General features: G+C 45.6%; 1 protein-coding gene across 2 annotated transcripts in view; it reads left to right on the forward strand.

Moving 5' to 3' along the window:
- The window catches only part of IL2RA (interleukin 2 receptor subunit alpha), a 49535-nt gene extending 44826 nt beyond the window's left edge, over positions 1-4709 (forward strand). For both annotated transcript variants that reach the window (XM_070055786.1, XM_070055787.1), the window contains exon 8: positions 2848-4709. In XM_070055786.1, the coding sequence (XP_069911887.1) occupies positions 2848-2872 (25 nt within the window). In that variant the 3' untranslated portion in view covers positions 2873-4709. The remainder of the gene's footprint in view (positions 1-2847) is intronic.
- The last annotated feature ends 17536 nt before the right edge of the window (positions 4710-22245 follow it).

The following is a 22245-nucleotide window of genomic DNA, read 5'->3' on the forward strand; positions in this document are numbered from 1 at the left end:
CAAGGACAGAGCGGGAAAGCACCGCCAGGCTGGGTCCCCAGCATAGCAGCATCAGTTACCAGCGGGGACCTTGTACGAGGCCAGCCAGGGAGGAAGAGAGTAGAACCATTTCATAGCAGAGGCAGGTTCTTGTTGAGAAAGGCCAGTTCCTGCCTCCCTTTAGAGTAGATTGTGAAACTCACTACAACACTCTTTTAACTCCAGGGAATCTCCTATCCCTGCCAGGTTGGATTAACCTCCACAGTCAGATGCTGAGAAGACAGGGATCCAGCCCCATAAAACTGAAGCCCTTCTCCTTTAGCTTACCTAGCCAAAGAGGAAGAAAAATGAGATGTCTTCCAACTTGACTCTGGTCATCAGGCCACAATGTACTCCTGATTTTCTTTATGTGATTGGAAAAGTACAAATTCTTGCAATGCAAATCCTGAGCCCCCCAGGGATTTCGTGTTAGGGATTACCCCTAACGCTGGCAGTTCAGCCACTTATGTAAAGTGTGGTTGCAGGATTACCTGCGATGAAGTCTGTGAGTGCCCAACATACTATCACAGGCACACAAAAGTTCTTAGAGCTTCTCTTTTGTTCAAGTTGAACAGCTGACGGGCCTTAATTTGGTAGCTCAAAGACCAGTTGTCGTGAGACACAGAGAGCAAGGCTTTCTGGAGGGGTGATAGCTCAGAATCTATGTTGTGAAACAAAGACCTCTCCGAAGGTATAGGAGCTCCACAAGGTCTTCCAGAATTCCGGTCTTCAAGAACACTCAAGCTTAAGTCTCAAAATGACAAGGAGCTTGTCTGGAATCTTGTCTCTTTGAATCATCTGATTGCGCCCTCTTTTGGCCAAACAGAAATCCTGCATTTCAATCACTGAAAGTTCATTTCTTAGTCAGAGATTTGGATTTTTTTTAAATTTGCTATTGTTTGTTTGTAATTTTGAGCAGTTACTGGGATCCAGGTATGTGCTATAGCAGCTAAATTTTCAAGAACATTATTAACCGGTTTTTAAGCATGGTTATCAATAAAAGTATATGAACTTACAATTAAATAAATTATATTAAAACACAGGCAAAGATACACAATACTAATCACTTCCTAATTATTTCACCACATTGTACTATAACCTTTGTTCTCAGGATTATGTACATCTGTGATATGTGTTCACATATTATGGAAATAGTCTGTGCTGGTCCAGCTACAAATTGGTAGCTGGAATCTGGGAATGGGTAGAGAATTTATAAATCTATAAAGTGAAATTTTTATAAATTTATAAAGTGAAAATAGGCAGCTGATTGCAGAGAGCTGGCTGCTAAACATTACCAGCACGCCTCTGCTTGGAGCCTGGCTCTACGGGAGCTCTGAGCAAGGTAGGAAGTAGCCAGATGTTTCTGTGAGCTAAGAAAGGATTGGGAAGACTCTAAGGCCACACTGGCCAACACAGCAACACTAGCCACAGATAACACTTACACTTAAACTTAAATAAATTAAATGCCATTAGAAATTTAGTTCCATGGGTGCACTAATCAGATTTCAAATGTTCACAAGCTACCCATGGCTGCCTTAGCAGACAACACAAATTTCCATGATCCCACAAAGTTCTACAGGACAGTAGGAGTCTTCAGCTCAGGCAAATCACTCAACACCATCCATTGCCGTTACTATTCCCATTCGGCAGCTCTTGTCCTCCGTAGAGTTAGAAGAAGCTTACAGAACACCTGCTAAGTGCCAAGCATTGCAACTGGGCCCAAAGATGAACGCAACATGCTCTTAGGAGCTTGCAGATTAGTGGAAATGGGGAAAGAAAAAGAACAACTGACTTGAAATAGAAATTGTGGAAGCTCAAGGTTGAGGGCTTCCCTTAGGGGCAAAGAGAACAGACACTTAGCCCCCACGTGGGAGTTCAAACAGGCTTTCAGGGTTGATGGTGCCTGAATTGCCCAAGGCTGAGCAAACGCTGGCAGGAAAGAGCTTCGCAGCAGAGGCAGAAGGAGAAGTAAAGAAGTGTGAAATCGCATGATAATATGTTTGGGAGAAGCCAGCAGTTCAGAACAGCACAGGTAGGGATGGACAGAGACCAGCTTATGGAGGATATGGCTAGATGAGGGAGCTTGGCCTGTATCCTGAAGGCGACAGAGGACCACAGAATGCCTTGCTTGAGACCAGTGGTCTGACTACAGTGGATTTTTGGTGGGCAGTCCAGGTGGCAATCTGATCACATTACCATGGGATGGATTCTCACAGGAGATGATGACAGCTTGAACTAGGTCAGTGGACAGAAGTTTAAAAAGGAGGAAAAGGATCAAAATACAACACAAAAGAGGGCAGATTATCAGGACGTGTTGTTGAGTGAAAGTGAGGGTGAAGGAAGAGGGATGAGTTAGAGGTGCCCCCCTCCCCTGCCCAGGTTTAATGTGTGTTATTGTGAGACTCTGTGCAATGGAATTTCAAGTGAGGCTCCCAAGTAATATATTTCTTGGACATTAGCCACAAAGCTGAGCCCATCCTGTAGTTTGTTCCCTCAGACCCACTCAGTCTCCACATGCATAACCAGTCAGCCCTGGAGTAGACAGGGAACTGGGAAGCTTTTCTTGGGCTTTTTTTCATACCCACTGACTGAGCAATGAATGAGATCATCATGCTGTAAGACCATAAAGCAGAGGTGAGGAGGGGGCACCAGTCTGGGCCTTCAGAGGGGCAGAGAGGCCTGAGGTCACACTGTATCATGTGGGGTAGAATCTAAAGTTAGCAGGTCAATTGGGACTAATGTTGAATGACCTAAAAACATCGGTTTACAGTGGAGGCCACATTTTTCTTGGTCCAGTATTACACCTATGACTTAATTATATCACTACAGGAAGAAGAGTAGAAGAACAATCTAGAAAAGAGTGGCAAGAAGACAAGAACAGTCAAAGAAGTTATGAAGCACAAGCAAAAGCCAAGATGTTAAACACTCACCCAACAGGCATCTCTGTGATTCCTTGAATTTTGGAAAGCTCTGAGGTCATAAAGGACACAGGGCAACTGCTATCGAAGAGTGAGCTCTACTACTTCTAAGCAGCAATTCTAAGGTCTTTGAAGGAGAAGGAGGAACAACCAGAATGCTCTGTCTTATTTTCATGAATATGTGTTTATCAGAGCTTGAATGGTATGGAACTCTCCATGCCACATACAATGTAAAGAAAAGTAGCTTTATGCCAATTTCATCCAACTTCCCAATTTAGAAATCCTAGGTAAAACCTAAGCACTAATGACTAATATAAATAACACACACACACACACACACACACACCCTTTACCCTAAGTAATCAGACATCCTCCACGTAGATTCTTTTCCTGCCTCTGGTTGACTAGCCCATTCTCCAGATCACATCACTTCAGGAACATTTTTAAAGAACTCTGGACTGGTTAGAAGAATCATTTTGTCCTTAGCTCAGTATCCTGAGCTAAGACCTTCTATTGAATTTCTGAAAAACAGAAACCATGGCAGAATAATCTTTGGGCAACACCAAATAAGGACAACCAAGCCCTTGGAATTGTAGAGCTTCAATATTTGAAAGAATTTTACTGGAGTTCATGTTGGGAGCAGAAGGATAAGCTAGGTTGCAGGTAACGAATTACACTTAGCAAAATGCTTTACATGTACATTACTAATAGATCCCGTTAAGGGTTAGTTTTTTGGGAATTCTACAAGTGGTACTCTGAATTTGGCCTGCACTAATTTGATGTTTACAGATAGACACGCGATGTGCAGATGTATATGTTTCCCACTAAGTGTCATAAAAACATTGAAGAGAGATCAGTGTATTAAATGTTAATGGGAGGAAGGAAGGAAAGAAGGGAATAGAGAGGGAAGGGGAGGGGGAGTCATCCTGACAGAATTCAGCTCTGGAAAAGGACGCACCAGTGGTCCTCAAAGGTTACCAAACAGGTCAGCAAGTCAGAGTCAACCGAAGGCAATGTTGAAACACAGGTTGCTGGGCCTACAGGCGGAGCTTCTTAGTCAGTTGGTCTGGGGTGGAGCCAAAGATTTTGCATTTCTTACAAGCCCCCAGGTGATGCTGATGATGCTGGTCCCAGGACCACTGTTTGAGAACCACTAGGTTAGACCTCTGTGCACCACCCACCCTCAACTACTGAAAATTCCAGGTGCGGAGACGTCAGTGAAAGCCCTTTTGAGTAAGAGCTCTCCTCTCGTACCACTTGACTTAGATGTCCAACATGCCACGTGATTAAGGAGATTAATGCAACGTTTAAACGATCAACCATTTTCATTTCTGAAAGGGCAGAAGAGTGTTACGATAGGCAGGTTTCAGCAGCTTTAGACACAGATCAGAGGGACATTTTCTGTCCTGTCTGCAGCCAAGCAAGTACAACCCAGCCTTTCTTGTCCATACTCCACCCTCCCCCAAATATATGCTTTCCTGGGTAAACTTAGGTTGAGAGGAATTTCAGACCAGAAAAAAAGTGTCAAATCTGGATGGAGCAAAACTGAATTGAATTATTATTCATTTTGTGGGAGGGAGACCCATGACGTCAAAAATTGTTTTTGTGATAATACTACGATGCTATTGATTTGTTTTATTCTCCTTCTCCAACAAGTATATGGTGGAATTTTCCAGAAGCTACATGATATATGATAATGTCACCTTCTGACATTGACATATAATGGGTTTATTACTGTTGTTTATAGAAAATTAATAAATAATATTTCTAAAATTTCTTATTTTGATTTCTCAGTACTGTATTTCTAGATATAAAATTTCATAAACAAAAGCACTCAGTAGTTTTCATGGTTTTTAATCAGGTACAAAGAGCCTGACAAATCGCCAGCAAGCACATGGACATCCCTGGCCGTTTCAGAAATGCAAATCAAAAGCACAATGAGACGCCATGGGGTATCCACTGAGCTCTCTCTGAGAGAAGGAACCGCATAGTTAATATCCTGTTGGTGTAAAACGGTGCAACCACTGTAGAAAACAGGTTGGTGGGCCCTCCAAAAGTTAGACACAGACAAGAGGACCCAGCGATTTCATTCCTAGGCGTGTTTATAATGACATTGAACCCAAATACCCATCAACAAGTGGGTGCACAGCAATGGAATATTATTCAGCCATAGAAAGAACGGGAACATTGATCTATGCTACAAAATGGATGAGCCCCAAACGCATTATGCTGAGTGAAAGAAGCCATACACACAAGGGTACATATTGTATGATGCTTGTTATGTGAAATATCCAGAACATACAACTTCACAGAGCCAGAAAGCAGATCAGTGGCTGCCAAGGATGGGGAGTGATTACTCAGTGGGGTTTTTCTAGAGTGATTTGTATTTATTATTTTTTAAATGATTTGTTTTTACTTGTTTAAAAGTTGGCTGAGGAGGTAGGGAGAGATTTTCTATTTGCTGGTTCATTCCCCAAATGGCTGCAACAGCCGGGGCTAGGTCAGACCCAAGCCAGGAGCCAGGAACCTCAAACCTCATCTGGTCTCAAATGAGCCCAAGGGCTCAGATCATCTTCCACTGCTTTTCCAGGTGCATTAGCAAGGAGCTGGATTGGAAGCAGAGCAGCTGAGGACTCAAACCCATGTGGGATGCCGGCATCGTAGGTAGTGACTTAACCCATTACACTATAACGCCTGAGCTGTAGAGAGTGAATTCTTCCACCCAGTGGGGCATCTAATATTGTGAACAGTTGTATCTATTTAGAGGTAACCTGTGACCCACCAGCCTGTAGCTTATTTGTCCTGTAATAGGATTGTCTCACAGGATTCCTCTGAGCTGCCGCAAATGGTTTGTTGATTCAAAATGACTAATGCTGGCCGGCGCCGTGGCTCACTTGGTTAATCCTCCACCTGCAGCGCTGGTATCCCATATGGGCACTGGGTTCTGGGGCCGGTTGCTCCTCTTCCAGTCCTGCTCTCTGCTGTGGCCCGGGAAGGCAGTGGAAGATGGCCCAGGTGCTCGGGCACCTGGACCTGTGTGGGAGACCGGGAGGAAGCACCTGGCTCCTGCCTTCGGATTGGCGCAGCTCTGGCCACGGTGGCCATTTGGGGAGTGAACCAACAGAGGGAGGACCTTTCTCTCTGTCTCTCTCTCTCACTAACTCTAGCTGTCAAAAAAAAAAAAAAAAAAAAAAAAAAAAGACTAACCCTGAGACATCTCAGGGGAAGGTTGTACAGCCCAAAGATGTCATTTGTGGAGGAAAACTGCCATTGGGGTCTTCCAGGGAGCCTGGGCAGACAGTTCAATGAGCAGCATATTTTAGAAGCGTGACAATTAATTTCGGGTTTTAAAGGCTTGGTCTGTCAGGTGCCTTCAATGGAATCTTATTTACTCCCCAACCGCACCAGTTATTAACTTGATTAGAAGTTAGTTTAACATTCTGCCTCAGGGTCCTATTTCCCTTTTATTTGAGCACCTGCTCTTATGGCTGTGGCAGCCAGGGTCTCTAGGGAGAAGGACTCTGGTCGTTCCCATCAGCCACACACTGGAGGTGCGGAGTCTCACTTCTGTTCCTACCCCAGGTGTCTCTAGGTGCTGAAGATCCCCTGGTATGGGTCTGAGTGCACAGCAGCCTGCACATCTGTGGGTGCCCACCCAGTCCCTGGCGTGGATGTCCACCGGAAGTTCTGACCTCAACTTGCTGTAGGTCTGTGGCAGGAAGCCCGGGCTCCTTCCTAGTAACCCCCCTGGGGAAGTTGCGCCTGCTCCTGCCCTCAGTTAACTGTGCCTCACCAGTTTTTTTTTTATTTTTTTTTATTTTTTTTTTAATTTTTTACAGACAGAGTGGACAGTGAGAGAGAGAGACAGAGAGAAAGGTCTTCCTTTGCCGTTGGTTCACCCTCCAATGGCCGCTGCAGCAGGCGTGCTGCAGCCAGTGCACCACGCTAATCCAAAGCCAGGAGCCAGGTGCTTTTCCTGGTCTCCCATGGGGTGCAGGGCCCAAGTACCTGGGCCATCCTCCACTGCACTCCCTGGCCACAGCAGAGAGCTGGCCTGGAAGAGGGGCAACCGGGACAGAATCCGGAGCCCCGACTGGGACCAGAACCCGGTGTGCCGGCGCCGCAGGCAGATTAGCCTAGTGAGCCGAGGCGCCGGCCGCCTCACCAGTTTTGCACGTGGCATCATTTGGATCCTGTTCAAGCCACATTTACCCAAGGGAAACTCAGAGCTCTGCTGAAGTTCCTTTTTGCTCTTCCTACTTCGAGCAGTTCAGTTCTTGTGTCCTAGCTGCTGCTCTCAAACCAAACTCTGGGATAGAGTTCCTACCTCTTCACTTTGGCCTTGCCCAGTCCTGGCCATTGCAGCCATTCGGGGAGTGAACCAGCAGACAGGAAATCCCTTTATCTCTCTGTCTCTTCCTTCCTCTCCATCACTCTGTTTTACAAATAAATAATAATAGAATACAAAAAAGTGTAAGCATGAAGCTGACACATTCTGATTTGATTGTATATAGGCCTTGTCTATATTCCTGTGGAACAGCGGTATTTCTAGTTTTACTTATTGAACATTATGGTTAGGGGTGCATTCAGCCTGTGATTATAAGGTAAGTTGAAAGTATTTTATTGCAAAAATTAAAGGAAAAAAGGAAGGAAGGAAAGAGGAGGGGCAATTGAGGGAGAGAGGGAGGGAGAGTATGATTATCTTAGAACTGTATTTATGAAATACTTGAAGTTTATTCTCCTTGTATTAATAAACAAAATACATAAATCTTTTTTTTTTAAAAAAAGACATTGGTTGGGATGCCTGCATTCCATGTCAGAGTGCTTGAGTTTGAGTAGCAGTTCCAGTCTTGATTCTGCTTGCCTGCTAATGTGCACCTTGGTAGGTAGCAGGTGCTGGCTCAAGTGGTTAGGTCCCAACCACCGACGTGGGAGACCTGGATTGAATTCCTGGCTCCTGGCTTTAGCTTGACCCCGCCTCTGACATTGAAGGCATTTGAGGAGTGAGGCAGTGGATGGAAATTCTCTCTCTCTCAATGTCTCTGTCTCTCTGCCTCACAAATAAATTTTTAAAACTTCTTAAATGTTCATGGAAAATGAATGTTATGAAAAAACTATGCATAGATTTCAATTTTTTTCTACCAAAATAAAAAAGCTTCTTTTAATTTCATTTTCCATGAACCTTTTGAAGAGCTCTCATACAAACCCTCACCCCTCCCAACTTCTGCTTATACAATCAAACGAGCATCAAATCTCTTCAGTGGAAAATGGGACCAAGAGTCAACATTTAAAATTATTGTAAACTTTCAAGTGACTACATGTTTTCTGTTCTAGGAATATTATCTGAAAAGGTTTTTCCAGGTCTGGTGTTGTGGCATAGTTGGTAAAGCCAGTGGCTGCAGTGCCGACATCCCATAGAGGTGCCACTCCCAATCTCGGCTGCTCCACTTCCTGACCATCTCTGTGCTAATGGCCTGGGAAATGCAGCAGAATATGGCCCAGTATTTGGACCCCTTACAAACACATGGGAGGCCCAGATGAAGCTCCTAACTCCTGGCTTCAGCATCACCCAGCGCTGGCCATTGCAGCCATCTAGGGAATGAACCAGCAGATGGAAGGTGTGTCTGTCTGTCTGTTTATCTATCTATCTATCTATCTATCTATCTACATCTATATATCTACATATTGATATATAGATATAAATAGATACAGATAACTCTGACTTTTGAAAAGAAATAAATCTTTTTAAAAAAGTTTTCCTCCAGGAGGTAGTAAGTGTAGGAGAGAAAATGGAATCAGCTCTCTCTGCTAATTTGACTAGTCCCTTACTCACCTTCAGAGAATGACTGTGTAACAACTGTCAATTTATGACACCCTTGAAGGCTTTCCAAAAACATTGGCTCATGTGGAGCTGACCCTATCAGATGTGGTTTTCTGGTTAAGTCAGAAGGAGAAAGCTGCTGACATTTTTTCAAGCCTGTCCCTGCAATTTTCAGTCCTCTTGGTAAAGATCAGGGTGCAAAACACATGTCCTCTTCTACAATATGGAGCAACATCTTTTGGAGGGATCCTACCAATGTGAGAAATAGAATAAGAAAGACAGACTTCTCACTGGAAACAATGTAAGTCAAAACAGTGACTTTATTTTATCTTATTTTTTTGACAGGCATAGTTAGACAGTGAGAGAGAGAGAGAGAGAGAGAGAGAGAGAGAGAGAGAGAGAGGTCTTCCTTTTTCCGTTGGTTCACCCCCCAAGATGCCGCTATGGCCAGTGTGTTGCAGCTGGCGCACTGCGCCGATCCAAAGCCAGGAGCCAGGTACTTCTCCTGGTCTCCCATGCGGGTGCAGGGCCCAAGGACCTGGGCCATCCTCCACTGCACTCCCAGGCCACAACAGAGAGCTGGCCTGGAAGAGGAGCAACTGGGAGAGAATTCGGCGCTCTGACTGGGACTAGGATTAGCCTAGTGAGCTGCAGCGCCAGCCTGAAAACAGTAACTTTAAGTTGTTGGTAGAAAAAAAGACACTGTCAACCTAGAATTCTATTCCCAGGGAAAGCAGATCTCAACATGAAGGTGAAGTATTTAAAACATCAAATGTTGAAAGACTTCATAAACATAAAATCCACATTGCAAAGAATCTTAATTTGTACTGGGTTAAATGGTGTCTTCCAAAAATTCCTGTTCACTCAAAATCTGCAAATATGACCTTATTTGGAAGTAGGATCTTTGCAGATGTAATCAGGTTAAGGTCATCCTGATTTAATATGGGCCCTAAATTCAAAACCATTGGTGGCCTTATAAGAAGAGGGAAATAGGCCAGTGCCACGGCTCGATAGGCTAATCCTCCACCTGTGGCGCTAGCACATGGGGTTCTAGTCCCGGTTGTGGCACTGGATTCTGTCCTGGTTGCCCCTCTTCCAGGCCAGCATCCCATATGGGCGCTGGTTCTAGTCCCGGCTGCTCCTCTTACAATCCAGCTCTCTGAAATGGCCTGGGAGTGCAGTGGAGGATGGCCCAAGTCCTTGGGCCCTGCACCCGCATGGGAGACCAGGAAATGCACCTGGCTCCTGGCTTCGGATCAGCGCAATGCACCAACCGCGGCGGCCATTGGAGGGTGAACCAATGGCAAAAGCAACACCTTTCTCTCTGTCTCTCTCTCTCACTGTCCATTCTGCCTGTCAAAAAATAATAAAATAAAATAAAAAAGAAGAGGGAAATACAGACACACATCCACACATGGCCTTGTGAAAGCAGCAGAGACTGCAGTTAGTGTACCACAAGTCAAGAAGCATCCTGGGTTGCCAGCAACCAGTAGAAGCTGGAGGGGGCAAAGGAAGATCCTTACACAACTGCAAGAGTTCTAGCTTTCAGAACTCTGAGAGCAGACATTTCTGCTGCTTTAAGCCACCCAGCGTGTGATCCTTTGTTGTGGCAACACTAGGAAGCCAACACAGAAATCTTCCAGGTAGAAGGAAAGTAGTACAAGTTGGACCCTACATCTGTGCAAAGGAATGAAGAACACAAGAAACAATAACTATCTGGATAAAACTAGAATATTCTTTTTCATTATTTAAATATCTTTAAAAACCTAGTTCACTATTTAAATTGCAATGTAGGAGGGTTATATGAGATATGCAAAAATACAATTTATGACACAAGATAGAAGCCAGGAGAGGAGAGATGAAAGAGGACTCTTACACTACACATGTGTTAGGATAAAACCACTGGAGCTTAGTAATAAGTGAGGTCAATCTGTATTCTGAAAATCCTAAAGTAACCAATGAAACAACTTAACAAAAAATTATACTAGGGGCTGGCGCCGTGGCTCACTAGGCTAATCCTCTGCCTGCTGTGCCGGCATCACATATGGATACTGGGTTCTGCTCCCGGTTGCTCCTCTTCCAGTCCGGCTCTCTGCTATGGCCTGGGAGGGCAGTGGAGGATGGCCCAAGTGCTTGGGCCCCTGCACCTGCATGGGAGACCAGGAGGAAGTACTTGGCTCCTGGCTTTGGATAGCCATAGCGGCCATTTGGGGAGCGAACCAATGGAAGGAAGAACTTTCTCTCTGTCTCTCTCTCTCTCACTAACTCAATCTGTCAAAATAAAAAAAAAAATTATACTAATAAGCCAGCAAAAGGAGATTAAACAGAATCATAAAAAAATTCCATCCAACAAAGGGTGAACAAGAAGAGATAGGGGAACAAAGAACAGATAGGGGCTGGCGCCGCGGCTCAATAGGCTAATCCCCCACCTGTGGTGCCAGCACCCTGGGTTCTAGTCCTGGTCGGGGCACCGGATTCTGTCCTGGTTGCCCCTCTTCCAGGCCAGCTCTCTGCTATGGCCCCGGAGTGCAGTGGAGGATGGCCCAAGTGCTTGGGCCCTGCACCCACATGGGAGACCAGGAGAAACACCTGGTTCCTGGCTTTGGATCAGCGCAATGCACCAGCCGCAGCGCACCAGCCACGGTGGCCATTGGAGGGTGAACCAACAGCAAAGGAAGATCTTTCCTCTCTCTCTCTCTCACTGTCCACTCTGCCTGTCAAAAAATAAAAAATAAAAATAAAAAAGAACAGATAGGGTACTTTTTTTTTAATAGCAAGATGATAGATTTACCTTAACCTTATTGGGGCCAGCGCTGTGGCCCAGTGGGTTAAAGTCCTGGACTGAAGCGCCGGCTTCCCATATGGGAGCTGGTTCTAGTCCTGGCTGCTCCTCTTCTGATCCAGCTCTCTGCTATGGCCTGGGATAGCAGTGGATGATGGTCAAAGTCCTTGGGCCCTGGCACCCATGTGAGAGACCTGGAAGAAGCTCCTGGCTCCTGTCTTTGGATCGGCGCTGTTCCGGCCGTTGCAGCCATCTAGGGAGTGAACCAGCGGATGGAAGACCTCTCTGTCTCTACCTCTCTCTGTAACTGTCTTTCAAATAAATAAAATAAATATTAAAAAAATTAACTCAATCTTATTAATCACTTTAAATATAAATTGTCTAAACATCCCAATAAAAAAGACAAACACGGCCAATTTTAAAAGCAAGACCAAACTATACCCATACTACAAAAAACAAAAAGATTGAAAGTAAAAGGATGGAAAACACTGATTAAAAGAAAGCTGATAGTAATACCAGGTTAACAGATATCAGAGTGAAGAATATTATAAAAGACAAAAAAGGTCATTTCATTCTGATAGAGGAATCAATTCATCAGGAGGCCATAACAATCCTAAACCTCTATGCACTTAATATCAGAGCTTCCAAATACATGAAGCAAAATCTGGATTGCAGCATAAACAGACAAATTTATGATCACAGTGGGAGATGTCAGTTCTCTCAATAACAATAGAACAAGTAGATTGAAAACCTACTTGTTTTCAATAATAGAGGACTTGGACAAAAGTATCAACCAACTTGACTTAATTTGAAACTTACAGAGCAATGGAGTCAACAATGTCCGAATAGACATTCTTTGAAAATGAACAAGGAATGGGGTGGATACTTAGCACAGTGATTAAGACGCTGCATGGGATGTCCATATCCTGTATCAGAGTGCCTGGATTTAAGTCTCAGCTCAACTCCCAATTCCAGTTTCCTCATTGTGTGTACCGTGGGAGGCAGCAGTTGATGGCGAAAGTACTTGAGTCCCTACCACCCACGTAAGAGAACTGAACTGAGTTCCTAGCTCCTGACTTTGGCCTGGGTAAGTCTTAGCCATGGAAGGAATTTGGGGAGTGAAGAAGCAGATGAAAAGGCTCTCTCTCCCTTTCAAATAGATAGAAAAGAATAAAAAACTTTAAATGTATAATGATAATTTTATCAAGATAGACTATATACTGGGACTTTTTTTTTTTGTTTTTTTTTTGGACAGGCAGAGTGGACAGTGAGAGAGAGAGACAGAGAGAAAGGTCTTCCTTTGCTGTTGGTTCACCCTCCTATGGCCACCAAGGCCCGCGCTGTGGCCGGCGCACCGCGCTGATCTGATGGTAGGAGCCAGGTACTTATCCTGGTCTCCCATGGGGTGCAGGGCCCAAGCACTTGGGCCATCCTCCACTGCACCCGGGGCCATAGCAGAGACTAGAACCCGGTGTGCCCGCACCGCAAGGCAGAGGATTAGCCTCGTGAGCCACAGCGCCGGCTGGGAGTTTTTTTTTTTTTAAGGCTACCTCATGCCCATTAGTCTGGCTACTATTAAAAAATCACAAACACTGGTAAGGATGGAAAGAAACTGGAACCTTGGTAAACTATTGGCAGGTTTGTAAAATGGTACAGCCACTGTGGAAGACAATGGAATATTTATTCAGCCTTGAAAAAGGAACTCAGACATATGCTATAGCATGGATGAACCTTGAGTCCATCATGTTAAATGAAATAAGAAATAAGACAGTAAAAAAATGGGAGACAACCTTGTGGTGCAGCAGGTTAAGCCATTGCTTGTGACACCCGAATTCCATATCAGGGTGCTGGTTCAAGTCCTGGCTGTTCTGCTTCAGATCCAGCTTCCTGTTGGTGTACCTGGGAAGGCAACGGATGACGGCCCAGGTACTTGTGGGAGACCTGGATGTAGTTCCTGGCTCCTGGCTTCAGCCTGGCCCCAGCTGTTGTGGCCATTTGAGAAGTGAGCTAGCAAATGGAAAATCTCTCTCCTACTGTGTCATTCTGTCCTTCAAATAAACACATAAATCTCTTTTTAAAAGGTAAATGATGAAAAAAGACAAAAGTAAAACTCAGAGACAGAAAGTAGAATGGTGGTTGCCAAGAACTGGTGATGGTGGGAAATGGGCATTTTTGGTTTAATGGATTGGAAACAGTTCTGGAGACGGATGTGATAGTTACACAGCAACCTGAATGTGTTTAGCAGGATGGCTTATTGAACTCTACATCTAAGAATGGCTAACTAGCATGCTCCTTACCACAATTTTTTAAGAAACAGAGTAGGTCCTGTTTGATTCCATTTATGGAAATTTCTAGAAAATAAACTACTCTACAATGACAGTAGTTAGATCAGTGGCTGTCAGGGTAGGATTACAAAGAGCATTATCTTGGCTGGCGCCGTGGCTCAACAGGCTAATCCTCCGCCTGCGGTGCCGGCACACCAGGTTCTAGTCCCGGTCAGGGCACCGGATTCTGTCCAGCTCTCTGCTGTGGCCCAAGTCCTTGGGCCCTACACCCACATGGGAGACCAGGAGAAGCACCTGGCTCCTGGCTTCAGATCAGCGCGGTGCACCGGCCACAGTGGCCACTGGGGCGTGAACCAACGGAAATGGAAGACCTTTCTCTCTGTCTCTCTCTCTCACTTTCCACTCTGCCTATTTAAAAAAAATGCAAAGAGCATTATTTTGACTTAGACACTTCAAATATGTGCAGTTTGTTGGTGTCAATAAAACTCCCGATAAATCTCTTTGTTTATTAAAAAAAAAAAAACCCTCTGTTTATGGTTCCTAGCTGTTTTTCAAAGCAGTACTTGCCTTAGTACTCCCTGCCTCAGTAGCCTGTAGGTTCAGATGAGGCCAGGCCCACATTCCCTGATTCTTGTTCCACTTGCTGATGTGAAACATTGGCTCCACACACCCACACCCATGCTCATTCACACACACACACACACACACACACAGTCATTCAGATATTTGGGGAAGTTCCTTGCATCTGATTGGCTGCCTCTGCTGGGCTCCATAGTTCATTAATAAAACAACTAAATCATTCTGTGCTCCACCCATGGGAGAGGCACAAGCTCCTCCTCCCTAAATTGTGTCAGTATTTTATCACTGGGCACTGAAACAAGTTCCTTGAGCCCCGGTGTTTCACAGAATCTTTCACGAAACCTGAATCCTCAGCTCTGACGGCAGCTTTTCTTCCTGGAAGGCTTCGACGCGTGGCCAAGGGAGCAGACCAGTGGAATGGTTTCTGAACAGATACCAGGACGTCCACTGAATTCCTCCTCATACTCTTCTTCCAGTCTCCCTTCTCCAAAAACGCTGCTGGAGCCCAGATGCTTCACCACAGACCCATCCACACGCCAAGAGAAGCCTCAATTCTGGGCACAAACTCAGGCAAGACTGAACTGCAGAGTCCACATACATTTTTTGTGTGAAAGCTTTTACTTAATAAATATAAATTTCATAGATACTGCTTTTGGGTTATAGCGGTTCTTCCCCCAATACCTATCCTCCCACTCCAAACCATCCCACCTCCTACTCCCTCTCCCATCCCATTCTTCATTAAGATTCATTTTTAATTATCTTTATATACAGAACATCAATTCTATATGAAGTAAGGATTTCAATAGTTTGCTCCCACAAAGACACACAAAGTATAAAGTACTGTTTGAAGACTAGTTTTGCCATTAATTCTCATAGTATAACTCATTAAGGACAGAGGTCCTGCAGTGCACAGTGACTCCTGTTGTTGATTTAACAACTGACACTCTTGTTTATGATGTCAGTGATCACCCGAGGCTCTTGTCATGAACTGCCATCCACATACGTTATCATCGTGGTGTTGAGACACTACCATGTTTGGTCATACTGTTAGGACCGATCAATTCTAAGTTCTTATATACTCATTTGACAAATATTTGGCACTTTTCCCTAAGGAAAACCAAAGCAGAATGCTCAGGGGTTTTGTCAGATAGACTACTGCCTAAAGGATTACATTTGGCAGTTAAAAATTAAGGCACCAAAGTGTACGCCCTGTTCTCTGGCAACAACCTACACATGCATTTATGAAAACAAAGTGGCTACATGATGCTCTCTTGCATTCCCATCAGGTGCAAGACCAAAAGTATAAGGGGGAATATAAGACAACCAGGAGAACTGGTTTCCTTTCTGCCCACACCTCTCACTGCCTCACTGTGGTAGGAAAAGACAAGAGGACAAATAAAGTCTGCACTCAAAGTCTCCACCTTGCTGCTTTGTGACGTGTGCAGGCAAGGCAAGTTGACGCACAGTGAACCCATGAACCCCCAAAATGTATGGCTATGGTTTGAGAGCAGCAGCTAGGACTAAGAACTGAACTGCTTGAAGTAGGAAGAGCAAGAGGGAGCTTTAGACAGGGCTCTGAGTTTCCCTTGGGTAAACGTGGCTTGAACGGGATCCAGATCATCCCACGTGCAAAGCTGGTGAGGCACGGTTAACTGAGGGCAGGGGCAGGCAGAACTTCCCATCCCATATGAGTGCCAGTTTGAGTCCCAGCTGCTCCACTTCCAATCCAGCTCTCTTCTGAGGCCTGGGAAAGCAGTGGAGGATGGCCCAAGTCCTTGGGCCCCTGCACCCACATGGGAGAAGCTCCTGGCTTCGGATTGGTACAGCTCTGACTGTAGAGACCATTGGGGAGAGAACCAGCTGATGGAAGACCTCTCTCTGTCTGTCTCTCTCTCTCTGCCTCTGCCTCTCTGTGGCTCTGCCTTTCAAATAAATAAATCTTTTCTTAAAAAAGTTTCTCTTTCAGACATAATCACCCTGTGAAGTCTCTATGGAGCAGAGTGCTACCCAAATTCTAACACAGTGTTGCTCAAACACAAAACAAACTTCAGTTTTTATAATCTATAAATATTTGGAGGCCCTTTGTTACTGAAGCCCAAATTGGCTGATTCTGACTGATACAGGACCGTTCAGACATGCACAGACACTGTAGCTTCTGTGACGTATAACAAATCGGACCCCAGGCACTAATTGGCACATGAACCGCTCTATTCCACTGAAACAATCCTTGTAGGCATTGTTCAGTTCCTCTTCATTAAAATGTTCACTTCTTCAAATAGCCTCTTCTTGCTGTAGGATGATTTCCAGTAAAAGTGAAGGCAGGATTCAAAGAAGTCTTATACAACCTCATGGCAATGGGAAAGAGTGAAGGCCCTCAAAGGTGCTGTCCTCTGCTTTTTCCAGATACAGATATTTTGATTTTCCACCTGGGACTCTCAGCTGGTGCCTGCTGTGGTCACAAACTGTGCCTGGGGCTCTCTGGGGGCAACAACAACCAGAACTAAGTCCCTTCAGCCTTCTTAGACCATTCTGGGTTGTGTAAGACCCCCCTCAGCCAGCTGGTCCGCTTCTCTCTGATCACTCCTCACCCTACTATAGATAGCTCCCCTGCATACAGTCAGCTCCCATGAGAAGCAGCTTCCTGGACGCACAGCAGTTTCCGGGCTCCAATCAGAAAGAGGAGCAAAAGGAGTGGCTGGGCTTCCAGTCCTTTCCTCCTGGATGCACAGCAGCTCTGGGCCCACGTGGCCGTGACTCTGACTGGTGCCGGAAAAGGTCAAAATGAGACAGGAGAGAAAAGGCAGCTCATCAACATCCAGCCTCTCTCTCCCAGCCCAACTTCACATCAGTCTTTGCCCACAGGTCCCTACCCATCAGGAGCACAGAGCGCCGGACCCTAACTGCAGAAGATGCCCTAGCACCCAGCGAGGGAGTTTCCCAAGCTGTGCGTGCCTTGAAGAAGAATCCAGTACCACCAACCAACTGACTGACACATGACCTTCCTGGGGAAGGGACTGCCATCCTGAACATGCCCCATGCAAAAGGAGCAACTGTGCCTGCACACAACACTGTGCTGATTCCAAACCAAGCTGCCATGTGCTGAGAGCAGCAAGCAAGATACTTGAGAAGGCACAGCCAGCTAAGCATACACACACACACACACACCCCTAGACCCTGTTTGGGTTAACATTGGCCTCCTGTCAACTTCTATTGCAAGTGAGTCAAAAGCACTTCTTCCTATGCAGCCACTGAAGAAAGCAGCCAGCCTGCCTTTCTCAGCCTCCTCCATGCCTGACGAAGGCGGATGGAGACTTCAAATCCCCACATCTCACCTGACCTGCCTCCCTGTTCTTGGCACAATCTCCAGGGGCAAGAAGACAGAGCTCCCCACTCTGCCCCCACTCCCACCCACCCCACCCCCCGTCCTTGCTGTTGTCTGTGTGAGAGGACACAGGATTCCTTCCACTTGGGGTGTCACCAAATGGTCAGCCTCAAGTGGGAGCTGCTCAAGGAAAGCTTTATTTGTTTGTGGCAAGTAAAGAAGGCAATGGGAGCATATAACTCCCTCAAGAACTGCCCCCTTGAGAAGTCTTTTGCCAGAGCTTTGGCAGCGAGGTTTAGGGAGTATCCAGGTGTAGAGAAGGGGGAGCCACAGCAGCAGCACCCTTCCTGCTCCAGCAACATGTATCTTCATATATCCTGTGTTGGAAGCTTTGACTCAGACTGGATTCTTGCAGCCTCCTTGGTTGACTCCTGGTCTGGCACCTTCTGAGTACAATGTTGCAAGATAATTGCTTCCCAAAAACAAGCTCTGATGAGTAAACTGTTAGAGATTATCACCCCTGTTCTTGTGCCTGCCTCTTGCCTAAATGCTAAAAACTCTCGGTTGTATATGGATCTCATAAATTAAACTCTAAAGGCTAACCAGCAAACCTGACACTTGATATGTTAAAGGGGCATTGATGGCAATTCTTTCTCAAGACAGCAGTCTGGTTGAAAAGCCCCGTGATAATTTAGCTTCCAAATCCCATGACTATCCTCCTAGAAAATTTTTAAGAGGCTATTCAAAACTATGTGTATATAAACATGCTCTCATACAAATATCTTTACACTACAGCTTTATTCACAATTGCCAAAAGCTAGAAACAACCGTGTGCCCGTATACTGGAGAAAGATGGACAACTTATATATTCATGCAGTGGACTACTACTTAGCAACAGAAAGGAACTAGTGACATACACCGTAGGAGAAACCTCAAAAACATCATTCTGAGCAAAACAAATCACATATGAAGACTACACACACTGTGTGATTCTATTTATATGCTTTTATAACAGACAAAACTAATCTGTGGTGAAAGCAATCAGAACAATGGTTTCCAGGGACAGGGATAATGTGGGAGCTGATGGGGAAGGGACACTAGAGATCTTGCTGGAATTATGGAAATATCCTACAACTTGATAGAGGTAAGGGAATATGCATTTGTCAAAACATCTTATGTAAAGTAGATCTCAATTAAAAACTTTAATGCTAATTTGAATATCAGAAGCTAGCACTATAGGGGATTCATGAACAGAGACAAGACAGCAAGGCCTTATAACAGGGAGTGTGACAGGTGACTCAAAAGTTTAAATTGTCTGGGGCCAGCGCTATGGCCCAGTGGGTTAATCCTCTATCTGAGGCGCCAGAATCCCACCCGTTCAAGTCCCAGCTGCTCCAATTCTGATCCAGCTCTCTTCTGTGGCCTGGGAAAGCAGTAGAAGATGGCCCAAGCACTAGGGCTCCTGCACCTGCGTGGGAGACCTGGAAGAAGCACTTGGCTCCTGGCTTCAGATTGGCCCAGTTCTGGCTGTTGCAGCCATATGAGGAGTGAACCAGCGGATGGAAGACCTTTCTTTCTGTCTCTCCCTCTCACTGTCTATAACTCTACCTGACAAATAAATAAATAAAATCTTTTTAAAAATGTTTAAATTGGCGGGCGCCGCGGCTCACTAGGCTAATCCTCCGCCTAGCGGTGCCGGCACACCGGGTTCTAGTCCCGGTTGGGGCGCCGGATTCTGTCCCAGTTGCCCCTCTTCCAGGCCAGCCCTCTACTGTGGCCAGGGAGTGCAGTGGAGGATGGCCCAGGTGCTTGGGCCCTGCACCCCATGGGAGACCAGGAAAAGCACCTGGCTCCTGGCTCCTGCCATCGGATCAGCGCGGTGCACCGGCCGCAGCGCGCCAGCCGCGGCGGCCATTGGAGGGTGAACCAATGGCAAAGGAAGACCTTTCTCTCTGTCTCTCTCTCTCACTGTCCACTCTGCCTGTCAAAAAAAAAAAAATGTTTAAATTGTCTACAAGGTATAGCACACCTGAGTGGTTATAGGCTATAGGTTATTTTGCTTGGTTGTTTTAAAAGCAGAGCCTGTTCTTCATAAGAATAAATGTTGATTTATAACTGGTCTGTTTCTGGCTTCTGTATCTGCTTGATAATGGCCAAGGCCACCAGACTATGGTTTCTCCTGCACTCTCCCAGCTGCAGCCACAAGATAACATAGGTGGCGTCAAGGTCAGTGATTAAATGACTGATAAGAAAAGTAGGTTTTGCCTTTAAAAACCCCACCACCACTGCAACTGGGGCTGTTTCCTTCAGACTTGCTCTGTGAGAAAGGCAGTTGCCAGCTGGCTAGTAAAGACTCCTAATTTGATCTCAAAGTCTCGCTGTGTTTTTAATTTGTGTGTCCCACAACAGAAGTAGCTGTTTATTTTTTTAAAGGTTTTATTTATTTGAGAAGTAGAGTTACAGTCAGAGAGAGACAGAGAGAAAGGTCTTGCTTCCATTGGATCACTCCCTAAATAGCTGCAACGGCCAGAGCTACGCCAATCTGAAGCCAGGAGCCAGGTGCTTTTTCCTGGTCTCCCATGCAGGTGCAGGGTCCAAGGACTTGGACCATCTTCTGCTGCTTTCCCAGGCCATAGCAGAGAGCTGGATCAGAAGTGGAGCAGCCAGGACTAGAACCGGTACCCATATGGGATGCCAGCACCACAGGCAGAGAATTAACCTACTGTGCCATAGTGCTGGCTCAAAATAGTCCTATTTTTTACTTAGGATTTCCTTTATACTTTTTACTGAGAGATTTTCTGCCTTCACCTTTCATAGTGATGACCATGTTTCTGTGTTTCTGTGTGTAGCACATCTTTAAGCATTTTTTTATTAGACAGGTAGAGTTATAGACAGTGACAGAGAGAGAGACAAAGAGAAAAGTCTTCCTTCCGTTGGTTCACTTTCCAAACGGCGGCTATGGCCGGCGCTGCACTGATCTGAAGCCAGGAGCCAGGTGCTTCCTCCTAGTCTCCCATGCAGATACAGGGGCCCAAGCACTTGGGCCATTCTCCACTGCCTTCCTAGGCCATAGCAGAGAGCTAGACTGGAAGAGGAGCAACCGGGACTAGAACCCTGTGCCCATATGTGATGCCAGCGCCACAGGTGGAGGATTAGTCAAGTGACCCATGGCGCCGGCCCCTCTTTAAGCATCTTTTGTAAGGCTGTGTGAGTGGTAACAAATTCTTTCAATTTCTGTTTGTTATGGCAGGTCTTTATTTCACCTTCATTCATAAATGAGAGTTTTGCAGGGTACAGAAACCTGGGTTGACAGTTCTTTTCTCTCAAGACTTAGAGAATATATCTCGCCATTCTCTCCTAGCCCATAGGGCTTCTGATGAAAAGTCATCTGTGAGTCTGAGATGCTCTGAAAGTTTTCTGGTGTTTCTCTTGTGCATATTTTAGTATCTTTTCTTTTTAAAAAAAGATTTATTTATTTATTTGAAAGTCAGAGTTATGCAGAGAGAGGAGAGGCAGAGAGAGAGAGAGAGAGAGAGAGAGAGAGGTCTTCCATCCGATGGTTCACTCCCCAATTGGCCGCAGTGGCCTGAGCTGTGCCGATCTGAAGCCAGGAGCCAGGAGCTTCTTCCAGGTCTGCTACACAGGTGCAGGGGTCCAAGAACTTGGGCCATCTTCCACTGCTTTCCCAGGCCACAGAAGAGAGCTGGATTGGAAGTGGAGCAGCCGGGTCTTGAACCGGCACCCATATGAGATGCTGGCGCTTCAGGCCAGGGTGGTAACCCACTGCACCACAGCGCTGGTCCCTAAAATCTCAATTTCATGCGAAATTTTCCTTCATTTCATGTATGGGTTCCTTTAATTCATGGATTTGCTTCTGATTACTTCTAAGTAATCCTACAATCCATTTTTTGAATTCCATTTCTGACATTTCTTCAATTTCTTCATATTCACATTCTAGTAGTGAAGTGTTGTTGTGTTCCTTTTGGGGTGTCATGTTGTCTTTCTTATTCTTGTTTCTTGAATTTCTGTGGCATTTGTGGAGATACTTGTTGTTGTCTCACAACCCTCATGATGGCTTTTGAGCCTCTGTGGCTTAGTGGAGTGTCTTTCTTTCAGCGAATCCCCTGAGGCATGTGCTGGGTTTGGCCAGGGAGCTCTGTTTAGTGCTCCAGGGTGAGGGCAGGGTCCAAGGTGACACCCAAGTTGGGCATGGTAAATCTTTTTTTTCTTCAGAGGGGAGGGTTTGATAAGCTCTGCGGGCAGAGTCTCACACCCACCTCTCCTCCTCCAATACCTGGGCACCAGCCCCAGTGGGTGCAATATTCATCCACATTGCCACAAGAACCACACAAGGATCCATACAGTCCTCAATATTAGCCTAGACCTTGCAGCAGTGACTCTCACCAGGCAATCAGGAAGCCCTGAGCATGTGGAGCCACTCTCAGTGACTGCTCTGAGATCCAGCCACACCCTCTGGCCTCCTGTGCAGACACAGTGCTTTCACAGTCTGTCCCAGCACA

This window comes from Oryctolagus cuniculus, chromosome 13 (genome assembly GCF_964237555.1).
Source record: "Oryctolagus cuniculus chromosome 13, mOryCun1.1, whole genome shotgun sequence".
Taxonomy (NCBI): domain Eukaryota; kingdom Metazoa; phylum Chordata; class Mammalia; order Lagomorpha; family Leporidae; genus Oryctolagus; species Oryctolagus cuniculus.